At 36.5% G+C, this 12,091-nt stretch overlaps 1 protein-coding gene across 3 annotated transcripts in view; it reads right to left on the bottom strand.

The window, feature by feature from the left end:
• nrg2a (neuregulin 2a) overlaps positions 1-12,091 on the bottom strand; it is a 236,785-nt gene that overhangs the window by 101,765 nt on the left and 122,929 nt on the right. For all 3 annotated transcript variants that reach the window (XM_062048627.1, XM_062048626.1, XM_062048628.1), the window contains exons 3-4: positions 11,563-11,725; positions 8,756-8,874 (exon numbers count right to left, since the gene is read on the bottom strand). In XM_062048627.1, the coding sequence (XP_061904611.1) occupies positions 8,756-8,874; positions 11,563-11,725 (282 nt within the window). The remainder of the gene's footprint in view (positions 1-8,755; positions 8,875-11,562; positions 11,726-12,091) is intronic.

The raw sequence follows: 12,091 nt of genomic DNA, 5'->3' as shown, positions 1-12,091 counted from the left end.
TGCTAGCAGGCAGTTTACTGTGTGGAATAATGTGCGGACAACAATTGATATTTGCACTTTACCCATAAGAAAGGCATCTTTCAGTTCAAGACCCACATTAAAACTTTTCACCATGTATCATGTGTTGCTGTGATACTGATGTATAAAGTCTTATTTCAATTATGAATTTTGCATAAAATATGACTAAAATCAAGGTGCATGTAAGTCTATAATACAACAATCTGATTTCATTGACAACCCGGTCTGGTGAAGATAAGGTCCTTTGTTTGTTTTGTTTTGTTTTATTTATTTATTTATTATCTTTTTTAATAACTTTTTTTTCTTTTTCTTTTTATTTTTATGTGGAATAAAATAAGATAAATAAATGAAAAAATAAAAAATAAAATAAAACTAAAAAATAATAATAATAATAATATTTTTTCTTGGATAGAAAAGAAAGTAAAGCAATACAAAAACAATTACATAAAAAATAGTAATTAATGAAAATGTTAGTGGACCAGCAGCACACACAATCATGTGTGCTCTAAAGACTGTATCCCTTGCAGACTGTATTGATATATATTGTAGGAACCAGAAGTTTTTAATAACAGAAAGAGACAGCCCCTTTTGTGTAAATGAGTGTGGATGAGTGTGAATGGGGGAGGGAGGGTTTTCTTGGGTTGATGCACTAATGGTAAGTGTATTTTGTGTCTTTTTTTATGTTGTTTAAAATAAAATAAAACAATTTTAAAAAGTCAAAAATACAGTGGATCCCCGCATAATGATGGTACAACATTGATGATTGATGATTTTTATCAAAACTCAGCCTTTTGTGCTTTGTATCTCTAAAAAAATAGTATGTTTTCTTCTCCTTTACCCCAAGCCAGGGGTCTGCAACCCGCGGGTCTTTCATGCCTTCACTCTGGCTCCCTTTGGCTTTTTAAAAAATGTCAATAAATAAATGCTATTAAATCTTTTAATATTTAATTGTATTTAGTTTGTCTATTTTAATGTAACCGTTTTTATTTCTCCTCCCTTCTTGGCACTCAGCATCAAGGGTTGGAATTGGGGGTTAAATCACCAAAATGATTCCAGTGCTGCTCACTGCTCCCCTCACCTCCCAGGGGGTGAACAAGGTGATGGGTCAAATGCAGAGGACAAATTTCACCACACCTAGTGTGTGTGTGACTACCATTGGTACTTTAATTTTAACTTATTTTAGAGCGTTTGTGATCTTGCAATATTTTGTCTATAGAAATGTACAGAACACCCCACTATACGTGATCTTTTGCTGCCAAGCAATTGTCTTGTTTTCCCCCGGTAAACCCCCTTGTCAACCCCCGGTAAACTAGCAATATGGTTAGACTGAGATTGGTAAGTTGTGAGTTCAAACCCCGGCCGAGTCATACCAAAGACTATAAAAATGGGACCCATTACCCCCCTGCTCGGCACTCAGCATCAAGGGTTGGAATTGGGGGTTAAATCACCAAAAATTATTCCCGGGCGCGGCCACCGCTGCGGTTCACTGCTCCCCTCACCTCCCAGGGGGTGCTTAAGGGTAATGGGTCATCACACCAAGTGTGTGTGTGACGATCATTGGTACTTTAACTTTAACTTTAACTTAACTTAACAATAGACAAATCAAAAAGAGAAATATTTCTGATGAAAATAGAACATTTAATGCTTCATGGAAAGATTAATTTGCGTTCATTGGAGAAAATGGCAAACAAAACAAAATCAAATGTGGAAATACGTTTCGTATTTCGCGGAAAAATACTACCGAGCTGGAGATGACCGAAAAAGAGCAGTTTCGGAACTGCTGCGGAAAGCTGATCAGAGCAAAAATACTTGCTGAGTCGTATTCTGTCTATTGTTTGAGTTCATGAATGCTATAGCATAAATGTAATGAAACTACAGGTAGTGTTATTGTCATTTTAGGGATCGAACAGAGTTTTCAGCTCTAGGTGGGTTTTATTTGGTGGGAAATGGGCTCAAATGGCTCTTTGTATGCTGAAGGTTGCTGACCCCTGCCCTAAGTCAACAATAATTTACAAATATGTGTTAGTAAAGTGTATGACCTCAACATAGTACATAACTGCATTACAATACAGCAAACTGTGGCAAGCTACAGTCACACAGGAAATGGTCAGAGGCAAACTTCAACTTGCTTTGGGGAATGGAAGTGGTCATTGTTTTGCTATTTACTGCATACATAGCACAAATGAACAGAGGTTCATCAACTTGAACCACTATCTCATTCAAGGTGTGAGCAATATAAACACAATGCGCATACTTCCCCAAGAATACATGCATGGGCATTCCAATTTCTCACGATTACTCGGATCTACTGTACTGTATTCCTATTCACATTCCGAGGAAAAATGTCGCAATTTTACAGAAAAAAAACTCCCATTTTTACATGTACAAACACAAGGCAGGCTGGTAAGCCACGCACACACTTCCCCAATGATATATGGATATTTTTTATGGGCATCTCATTTACTCATGCATACTCAGCTCTACTATACTTGTATTGACATTACAAGGAAAAGTGTGCATTATTGCGGTAGAAATGTTATATTTTTACAAGTAAATGTACTTAAAGTTGCAGGAATAATGTTGCATAAAATTTACTGTAAAGTTGGATTTTCACAGGGAAAAAAATATATAATAAAACCGGCAATTCTTACAAAAGTTCGATAAATTAGAATTTTACTGAGGAAAACATCATGGTGGCACAAATGTAAAGGGGTAACGTTATGATTTATGAGTAATTAAAGTGTTACTCTGCAAAAATATTTGTATATTTCCAGGAAACAAGTCCTAATAATGTCAAAGGAATAAAATATGCCATTTTACAAGAACAAGGTCAGAATTATACAGGAATAAGATTACAATTTAAAAAAATATTATGTTGGGGTTAATAAGGTTTGGGTTTAGATCAGGGAATGTCATTGAGGGTTTGTGAAGCCCTTTGAGGCACTTGTGATTAAGGGCTATATACATGACATTTGATTGATTTGACTGAAATACGGTTATAAAATTTTGCTATAGAAATAAAGTTTTCTTTTTACAGGAAATATGTGCAAAGTCATCAGCGAATCCTATAGTTTTTGTTTTTTTTTCGTGTGAAGCACACCACAGAAGAAAACCATGTGTGTTGATGTGCATGTCCTGGCTGCTCAGTACCACATAGTCAATATTGCTTTGCTACTATATACTATATACATTTGTTTGAAAAAGCTCCAATGGTTAACTCCTTTATACACGTGTATGACAGTTAACAAGGAATTGCTGGTATTCCGACATGTGACTTATTCCCGGAACCAGTGGTGGTCAACCAAGCCAAGATGGCTGTTGTACAGCGCGCAAACTCTCTGAATACAAAAGAGGCTTAAATCTTCCTGCAAAATGCAGACACAATCAAAAAAGTTATGCAATGGAATAGATCCTTATACTTTATTAAAAAAATATTTGTTGAGTGATAAAGGATTATGCGTCAGTTGCTTTCTCAGACATATGGAGCTATTGTGCTTTAGCCATTCTACACGACAAAACAAATGGAAACTTGGAAAAGCATGGAGGTCTACAACTTTTTTGTGTGTGGCTGGGTCAAAGAAACTGGTATCAAGACTCTCCCGGATAAATCATGCCTTGTTTTTGCTCGGGTAAGGTTGCATTTCATGATTTAACTTCACGTCTACTCTCATGTCTGTTTGTGTTGCACGCGCAGTTTACAAGTAGCATGTTTTTCCCCGTCTTTATGAAAATATAACTATAGATGTCAACATTGTGTATGTGCTGGAAGCCTAGCTCATTCATGATTGTTGTCCTTGGTAAAACTTAACTCTTTTAGTATTGGCGAAGTTGGCCGTGCCAGTAATCGGAGGGTTGCTGGTTACTGGGGTTCAATTCCCACCTTCTACCATCCTAGTCACGTCCGTTGTGTCCTTGGGTAAGACACTTCACCCTTGCCCCTGATGGTTGCTGGTTAGCGTCTTGCATGGCAGCTCCCGCCATCAGTGTGTGAATGTGTGTGTGAATGGGTGAATGTGGAAATACTGTCAAAGTGCTTTGAGTACCTTGAAGGTAGAAAAGCGCTATACAAGTATAACCCATTTATCATTTATTTATTTTATTTAGACTTGCCGAGTTGGTGCTTTACAACAGTGGTCCTCAAACTTTTTGTAACTGCGGACCGGTCAACGCTTGAAAACTTGTCCCACGGACCGGGGGGAGGGGGATATTTATTTATTTTTCGTCATAAAAAAATACAATCATGTGTGCTTACGGACTGTATCCCTGCAGACTGTATTGATCTATATTGATATATAATGTAGGAACCACAAATATTAATAACAGAAAGAAACAACCCTTTTGTGTGAATGAGTGTGAATGGGGGAGGGAGGTTTTTTGGGTTGGTGCACTTATTGTAAGTGCATATTGTGTTTTTTATGTTGATTTAATAAAAATAAAAAAATAAATTTTATTTTTTTATTTTTTTTATTTCTTGTGCGGTACCAATCGATCCACGGACCGGTACCGGGCCACGGTTCAGTGGTTGGGGACCACTACTTTACAAGACACTCTTAGCCAACATGTGTTGAAGAAATACAAATAGTATCAAGATAATACTTAAATAGGAAACAATAAACGTTAAAAGTACATCAAACCAACCTTTAACGTAATGATCACTGCAAACTCATGCATTCTTCCACTGTGCTCCCTTAGACTACAGTGTGAGTTCCATGCTTCTCGTAGCTTTGTGAAATTTTGCAATCTTCCTCCCTTTTTAATTACCTCTGGAGGAACTCTGAAGAAACGTTCATCTTTTTTGCAATTTGAACGATTTGTACAGCCGAAAGCTTTTTTTCTTCGAGAAAGGTTAAATGGCGCCTCGTACCCATTGCAAACAGAGCTAGCTTGACCACCACCAGTATTCACTGGGCGGGACGTGAGCCGGACGTGACGTCAGTAACATCCCAGCAATACATGATACATAAAAAAACACTTTTTACTGATGCTCACATTTTGACATTGGAACTGATTATTTAAAATTATATTATTTCCTATGGTATAATATAATTTCCTCACACCACACGGGCAATAAATTTCCTCCTTTATCTCTTTACCTTCAAAGGTGTTCACGCTCATGTATCATTTGCGACTGGGCGCGCATGCTTTTGCAATATAATATTTACTGTAATGCCAATGGATGAGGTGCACCTGTGCATACGTCAGTGTATATATATATATATATATATATATATATATATATATATATATATATATATATATATATATATATATATATATATATATATATATATACAGTACAGGCCAAAAGTTTGGACACACCTTCTCATTTCAATGCATTTTCTGTATTTTCAAGACTATTTACATTGTAGATTGTCACCGAAGGCATCAAAACTATGACACCTGTGAAATGAAAATCATTTCAGGTGACAACCTCTTGAAGCTCATTGAGAGAATGCCAAGAGTGTGCAATGCCGTAATCAGAGCAAAGGGTGGCTATTTTGAAGAAACTAGAATATAAAACATGTTTTCAGTTACTTCACCTTTTTTTGTTAAGTACATAACTCCACATGTGTTCATTCATAGTTTTGATGCCTTCAGTGACAATCTACAATGTAAATAGTCATGCAAATAAAGAAAACACATTGAATGAGAATGTGTGTCCAAACTTTGGGGTTCAATTCCCACCTTCTACCTTCCTAGTCACGTCCGTTGTGTCCTTGGGCAAGACACTTCACCCTTTGCCTCTGATGGCTGCTGGTTAGCGCCTTGCATGGCAGCTCCCGCCATCAGTGTGTGAATGTGTGTGAAAGGGTAAATGTGGAAATACTGTCAAAGCGCTTTGAGTACCTTGAAGGTAGAAAAGCGCTATACAAGTATAATCCATTTATCATTTATTTAAACCGCGATATTTGATTTCAATGTTCGCAATTAAACGTGGGAGCTGTCACCATCCTTGAATGTTGCATACAATCTGTGTAATGTTTCCGTGTCAGCAGAAGGCACGTCATCTAGATGGGAATCTCAACTGGATGTGGTTGGCTTCTTATCTGTTTGCTGGCAATGAGACTTGCATGTTGTTTTTTCTGGCACAAAGAGCCTTTTCATTATTTGCAAAGATCTGCTACTGCAGTGGCGCTGCCGACTGTAAACAATAACAGGTCGGATAAAAAGAGCGAAGAAGGAGCGAGCTCTGCGCCTCAGTGAGCATACAAGGGCACTGAGTGACGGCTAGACTCCATTCGCTTCCTTTTTTTCTCCTCCTCGGCGGCCACAGCTCGCCTCTCGTGTCAGAGAAGGATGTCTACAGAAATGAGCCCGCTGCCAAGGTCAGCAAGGAGAGTGACGATATCTCCACTGTGGTGCGTAAAGAGGAACTTGCTCATTCCATCTCCTCTTGAAAAAGAGTAAAACACGATCTGTATGTTTTGTCAGCAGTAGCACGGATATGTCATCACGCATGCTTGCTTGGAAAAATACAAAACACCATACTGTATTATAAGAACATCGCTTCCTCTCTTTTACTACAGCGGCAAAGTCCTAAAATGTTATTATAGTCAAGTCAAAGGGGGAAACTTGAAAAGAAAATAATCATGCTGTAATAACATCAGGAGAAAAACAACGTTTCCATGTTTCAAGGATAGAGTTGTAGTATTACAAGACTGAAGTCATTTAACGTAGGAGAGCTGGGATATTTCATGGAAAAAGCCATCATTTTATCAAAAATACCTTGTTTAAGGGGATGAATAAAGTATAAAGAATATAGGATGAAGTTTGAATGATGTTGTATGGTTGTCATTTCCATGGAAATAAAGTTAAGATTTTGCAAAACATAATGTCATAATGCTGCAAAAACTTTTTTTTCTTCCTATTTTATAGGAAGAGGGCTGTAGTTTTACAAAAAAAAAAGTGCAATGAAACAAGAACAAAGTATATTAACCAAGTTGTGATTTTTCAAGAAGAAAAAGTACTCAAATAGATATATGTCTATATTTTGTAGGAAAACAACATATTAATGTTATGAGGATAAAAGAGGTACGTATATCTTTTTAACAACAAGTAAAGTCAGAATATTTTTATAGTGTAATGAAGAAAAAAAAGTCACGATAGCACAAAAATAGTGTTGTATTATTAGGGAAAAAAAGTGTACTGTCAATATTATGGGAATAATGTTGCAATTTTACAAAGAATGTCATCACTTTGTCTGGAAATGAAAACGTTTTTGGATCTCTAGAAAAATAAAAATAAAAATTAGATTGGTATTAAAATTTTACCAAAGTAGTGTCATTTTTTTTAAATGAATAAAATCTATTTAAAAAAACTTGTAAATAAAGTTGAAATTTAAAAACAATTTTCCAGCAGCAAAATATCATTAAGATACAAAATTACAAAAATACTAAATAATGGTCTTTTTACATATATATATATATATATAATATATATATATCATATATATAATATATATAATAACTTTAATTTTTTGAAAAAAAAATGCCGATTGTATTTTGGGGGGCAAACTGATGCACATTTTAGGGGGAAAAAAGTCATAACATTGAGAAATTAAAGCAGTATTTTGATACTTACAAGAAAAAGTCATAACTTTTATAGTGATTTTACAAGTAAAAACACAAATTTGCCTTAAAAAACCACAACAAGAGTAAAGTTGCAGTCTTCGGGAGAAAAAAGGTTGGAAGATCACAAACATTGCACATAACATTGCAACTTTACAGGGACTATAAAAGCCTTTGTGTTTTTTTTTTGCTTTAAGTGAAGTAAATAAGTTAAAAATTGTACTGATATGATCCAGTTTAAGAGGTTGTTCAAAATAATAGTGCTTACAAAGTACAAAGAAGAAGAATTATGAGAAATACTTCCAACCGTATTGAAAATAAGATATTCTTCATCTCAGTATGTTATTAATGACTGAATTAATTAATTACATATTATAAAACTGTTGTATATACTAATTCATAGATGTTATTTTATTATATAAAAAGGTGAGTAAATGATTTTATATAATTGTAAACGCTTTGAAGTGGGAAAGGGGTAGGATTAAATAAGCTATGCTTCCTCCTACTCCTTTTCAGGCATGATGTAAAATGAAATGATATGAAATTGTGTGATGTATTATGATGTAAGTGTGTTCATGTTCGAAATAAACTAAAGAAAGAAAAAAAAAGAAAAAGAAGTTGATGGAATTCCACAAGAATTAAGTCCGAATGTTTGAAATGAAAAGAAAAAAGTCGGGATATTGTGAACGTTTTGAACGTTTTCAGTTGCGGTCAGAGGAGATGTTTATTTTCCTGCATTTAGATAAAGATTGTTGAGGGTCTAATGAATGAACACTTGACACTTCGAGTAGTGCTGGCATTCGTTTGTGAAAAATGTGGACTTTCCTTCTAGTCCCGGTCAGCACTGCAGACAAGCTGCGGTGTGCATTGTTGCCACTCAGACAGCCGATAGCGACACATCCTTGCTTGTACAGAAGCAAAAAGCACATGACTTATATCCGCTCCACTTGTGCAGCCAATAGCAATATCACACACCACTACATAAACTGAACAATCAGCCGTTATTAAGAGTTTTTCAGCGACTACCCTCAATCAAAGATGGACGCTTTTTTACAGATCTCAGCTGTGTTTTCGATCGTGTATTGCGAGGGGTTAAAGTGACTACCGTGTTTGTGATGCCCACTTATGATTGGCAGGAGAACAAAGTCCGAAACAATGTCAGTACTTACTGCTTTGGACGTTTATAGTGCCAGTGGAGTTGTCCTTTCCCAGCAGGTTTTCCACCACACATGTGTAATTCCCAGAATCTCCCAGTTTCGCTCTGTTGATCTGCAGTCTGGAGTTTTTCCTGTGGGAGACAACACTCGCACAGCTGAGTCAGGGGAATCTGGATTGGGAGGAAGCGACATGGAAACGCGGCCAGGCAGACAACAGGACAAGAGGACGTATGGCAACGGGCCTCTGCTTTGATAGGAACGCATACGTGCTGATTAGGGAGTGCATAGAATAATACTTAACACAGCGCATGGAGGTCATTAAGGTTCCGAAATATCTTCCATCTTTGTCAGCTTTAAAAAAAAAAAAATACTGCTTTTAATTAGGTTGAAGTAGTGTCTTTATCTTGTACCTAATTCACCTGCTCCTATCGTATTAATTACATCATTGTTATTATTAGCCACGCAGACACAGAATGGAACAGGAGTATGAATTATTCAGAGAGCAGGGCTCAGTGCTGCCACTTTGACTTGGTGGTGAACATGGTACTGCAGCTATTTTAAATCTAAGAAAGCCTCTCTAGAGCAGCCCATTTTTTTTCATTGAAAAAATCCCGAGGCACACCACTAGCAGAAAACATAAAAAAATGAAACTCAGCAGCCGATATTGACAGTAAAAAGTCGTTCTCGCAAATGTTGGATATAAATTCAAACCATAACCATCCATGCATCACTATAGCTAGTCTCAAAGTACGTGTACTGTCACGACCTGTCACATCACGCCGTGACTAATTAGAGTTGTTTGGTGTTTTCCTGTGTTTAGTGTTTTAGTTCTTGTCTTGCGCTCTTATTTTGTTGTTGATTGTCATGTCATGTACGGATGTACTTTGTGGACGCCGTCTGCTGCTCCACGCGCTGTAAGTCTTTGCTGTCGTCCAGCATTCTGTTTTTGTTTACTTTGCAGCCAGTTCAGTTTTAGTTTCATTTTACATAGCCATCCCTAAGCTTTAATGCCTTTTGTTTATTTTTGGTTTAAGCATTAGATACCCTTTTACCTTCACGCTGCCTCCCGCTGTCGTCTGCATATTGTGATCACGACAAACATGTCCCCGACATCCACAAAGCAATTAGCTACCAGCTGCCACCTACTGATGTGGAAGAGTATTACACGGTTACTCTGCAGAGCTCTTGACAGCACAGACAATAATTACTGGTTTGCAAAAAATATTTTTAACCCAATTAGGTGAAATTACATAATTTCCCACGGTACACCAAACAATATCTCACGGTACACTAATGTGCCGCGGCACAGTGGTTGAAAAACACTGCTCTAGACGATGAAGACCTATTTAGTGTGTCTCACCTATGAGGCGCCCGGAGACTAAAGGGTGGTGTGGCAGCTTGAGAAACATAAGAAAACCTCCTGTGCTAACTTTTACATTTTTATTTCCTTAAGTGGGGGCAGCACGGATGGCACAGCGGTTAGTGCATGTGCCTAACCATACGAAGGTCGTGGGTTCGATCACCGGGCTCCGGGTCTCTCTGTGTGGAGTTTGCATGTTCTCCCCGTGACTGTGTGGGTTCCCTCCGGGTATTCCGGCTTCCTCCCACCTCCAAAGACATGCACCTGGGGATAGGTTGATTGGCAACACTAAATGGTCCCTCGTGTGTGAATGTGAGTGTGAATGTTGTCTGTCTATCTGTGTTGGCCCTCTGATGAGGTGGTGACTTGTCCAGGGTGTACACTGCCTGCTGCCCGAATGCAGCTGAGATAGGCTCCAGCTCCCCCCGCGACCCCAAAAGGGACAAGCGGTAGAAAATGGATGGATGGATAGTTCCTAAAGTGAGCGTGTAAACAAAATCTCGGGTGAGCAGTAAACGCCATAAAATATATACTTCAGAATTGTATATTTTTTATATAAATTGATAAAACGGATACATATTAACGTTGTTGTTGTTTTTGTTTTTTTTAACATATGTATACAAGTGTACATGTTGTAAATAAACTAATGACATAATAATAGCAATAGTGCAATAGTTATCAAGTAATAGTTTCATAAAATAATAATAAAAAGAATAATAATAAGTACAATATTATCAAATGATATGTTCATAAAATAATGCATGTCCAAAAAACAATAATAATAATAATAATAATAATAATAAAAACTGTGTTAATTAGAGTTTCATTATTACTTTATATTTTCATATACGTAATACTAAATATTATTATTATTATTATTATTATCACAGTCAATAATAATAATAATAATAATAATGATAATAATATATTTTAACAATACTGTAACAATAATAATAATAATAATAATAGTAATATATAACACATAAATGTACATAAATGTTATTTTTTAATTAATATTCAAAGATTTATGTAGCACAATTTTAGACAAAATACCATTAAATGTACCATTTAATCTAAAACAGACAAATAATAGGCGCAACAACTACTTTTCCCGCAAAACAATAATAATAATTATTATAATAAATGTTTTTGTAATTGTTATTTTAATTATTATCATCATTATCATTATTACCATTATTTTTTTTATTTTATTTTTTTACAAAACAGGAAAATTATAATAATGATAACAATAAAAATAACAATAATGATGATGATAATATTTATAACAATCTTGGTAATAGACACATAAAAAAACAAATAGTAGAATAAGGAAGATCAATGTAGCACTATTTCAGGCAAAACACTACTCACAGTAATGTGACATATCTCTAAAAGAGAAAGGTGATGATTTTGTGGGGACAGGATGTGTTCTCGATGTTAATAAATGTTTTATACTCACTGGCTGTTCTTTATCCTAATTTTCTTGCCTTTGAGCTCGATGCCGTCTTTGAACCAGCGGTAGGTGGGGAGAGGGTTCCCCGTGGCCTCACACTTGACTGTGAGCTTGCTTCCCTCGTCCACTATTGATGGATTCTTCATTGGTTTTAACTTTGGAGCCGAAGCTATAGAGGAGAGAGAAAAAAAGAGACACGTATTACTTATTGTGCATTTCTCAGCAGACACATTTTGACTTGCACAACTTATGCAACATTGTGTGGACGTGTTTTAGCAACAAAAACAAAGGGGACACAGAGGCGGTAAGCAGCCAATTGTCCCTCAGTGGACCCAGCTAACAACTCTCTCATGTGGCCAGCAGATGTTGTCACCAGGGGCATTATCAAGTTGACGTCAAGCTAACAAAAACAGGTGGAATCGCAATCTGCTTTTCTCGCTAGCACACGATCACCTGAAGCTATGACAGCAAACAATCCATTGTCACTGCATAAACTGCATATATAGGCTGCGGTGTGGCCAAATGAGCTGTCATG

This window comes from Entelurus aequoreus, linkage group LG05, assembly GCF_033978785.1.
Source record: "Entelurus aequoreus isolate RoL-2023_Sb linkage group LG05, RoL_Eaeq_v1.1, whole genome shotgun sequence".
Lineage (NCBI taxonomy): Eukaryota > Metazoa > Chordata > Actinopteri > Syngnathiformes > Syngnathidae > Entelurus > Entelurus aequoreus.
Note: the sequence above shows the minus strand (reverse complement) of the source record. Positions and strands in the feature narration are given on the sequence as shown.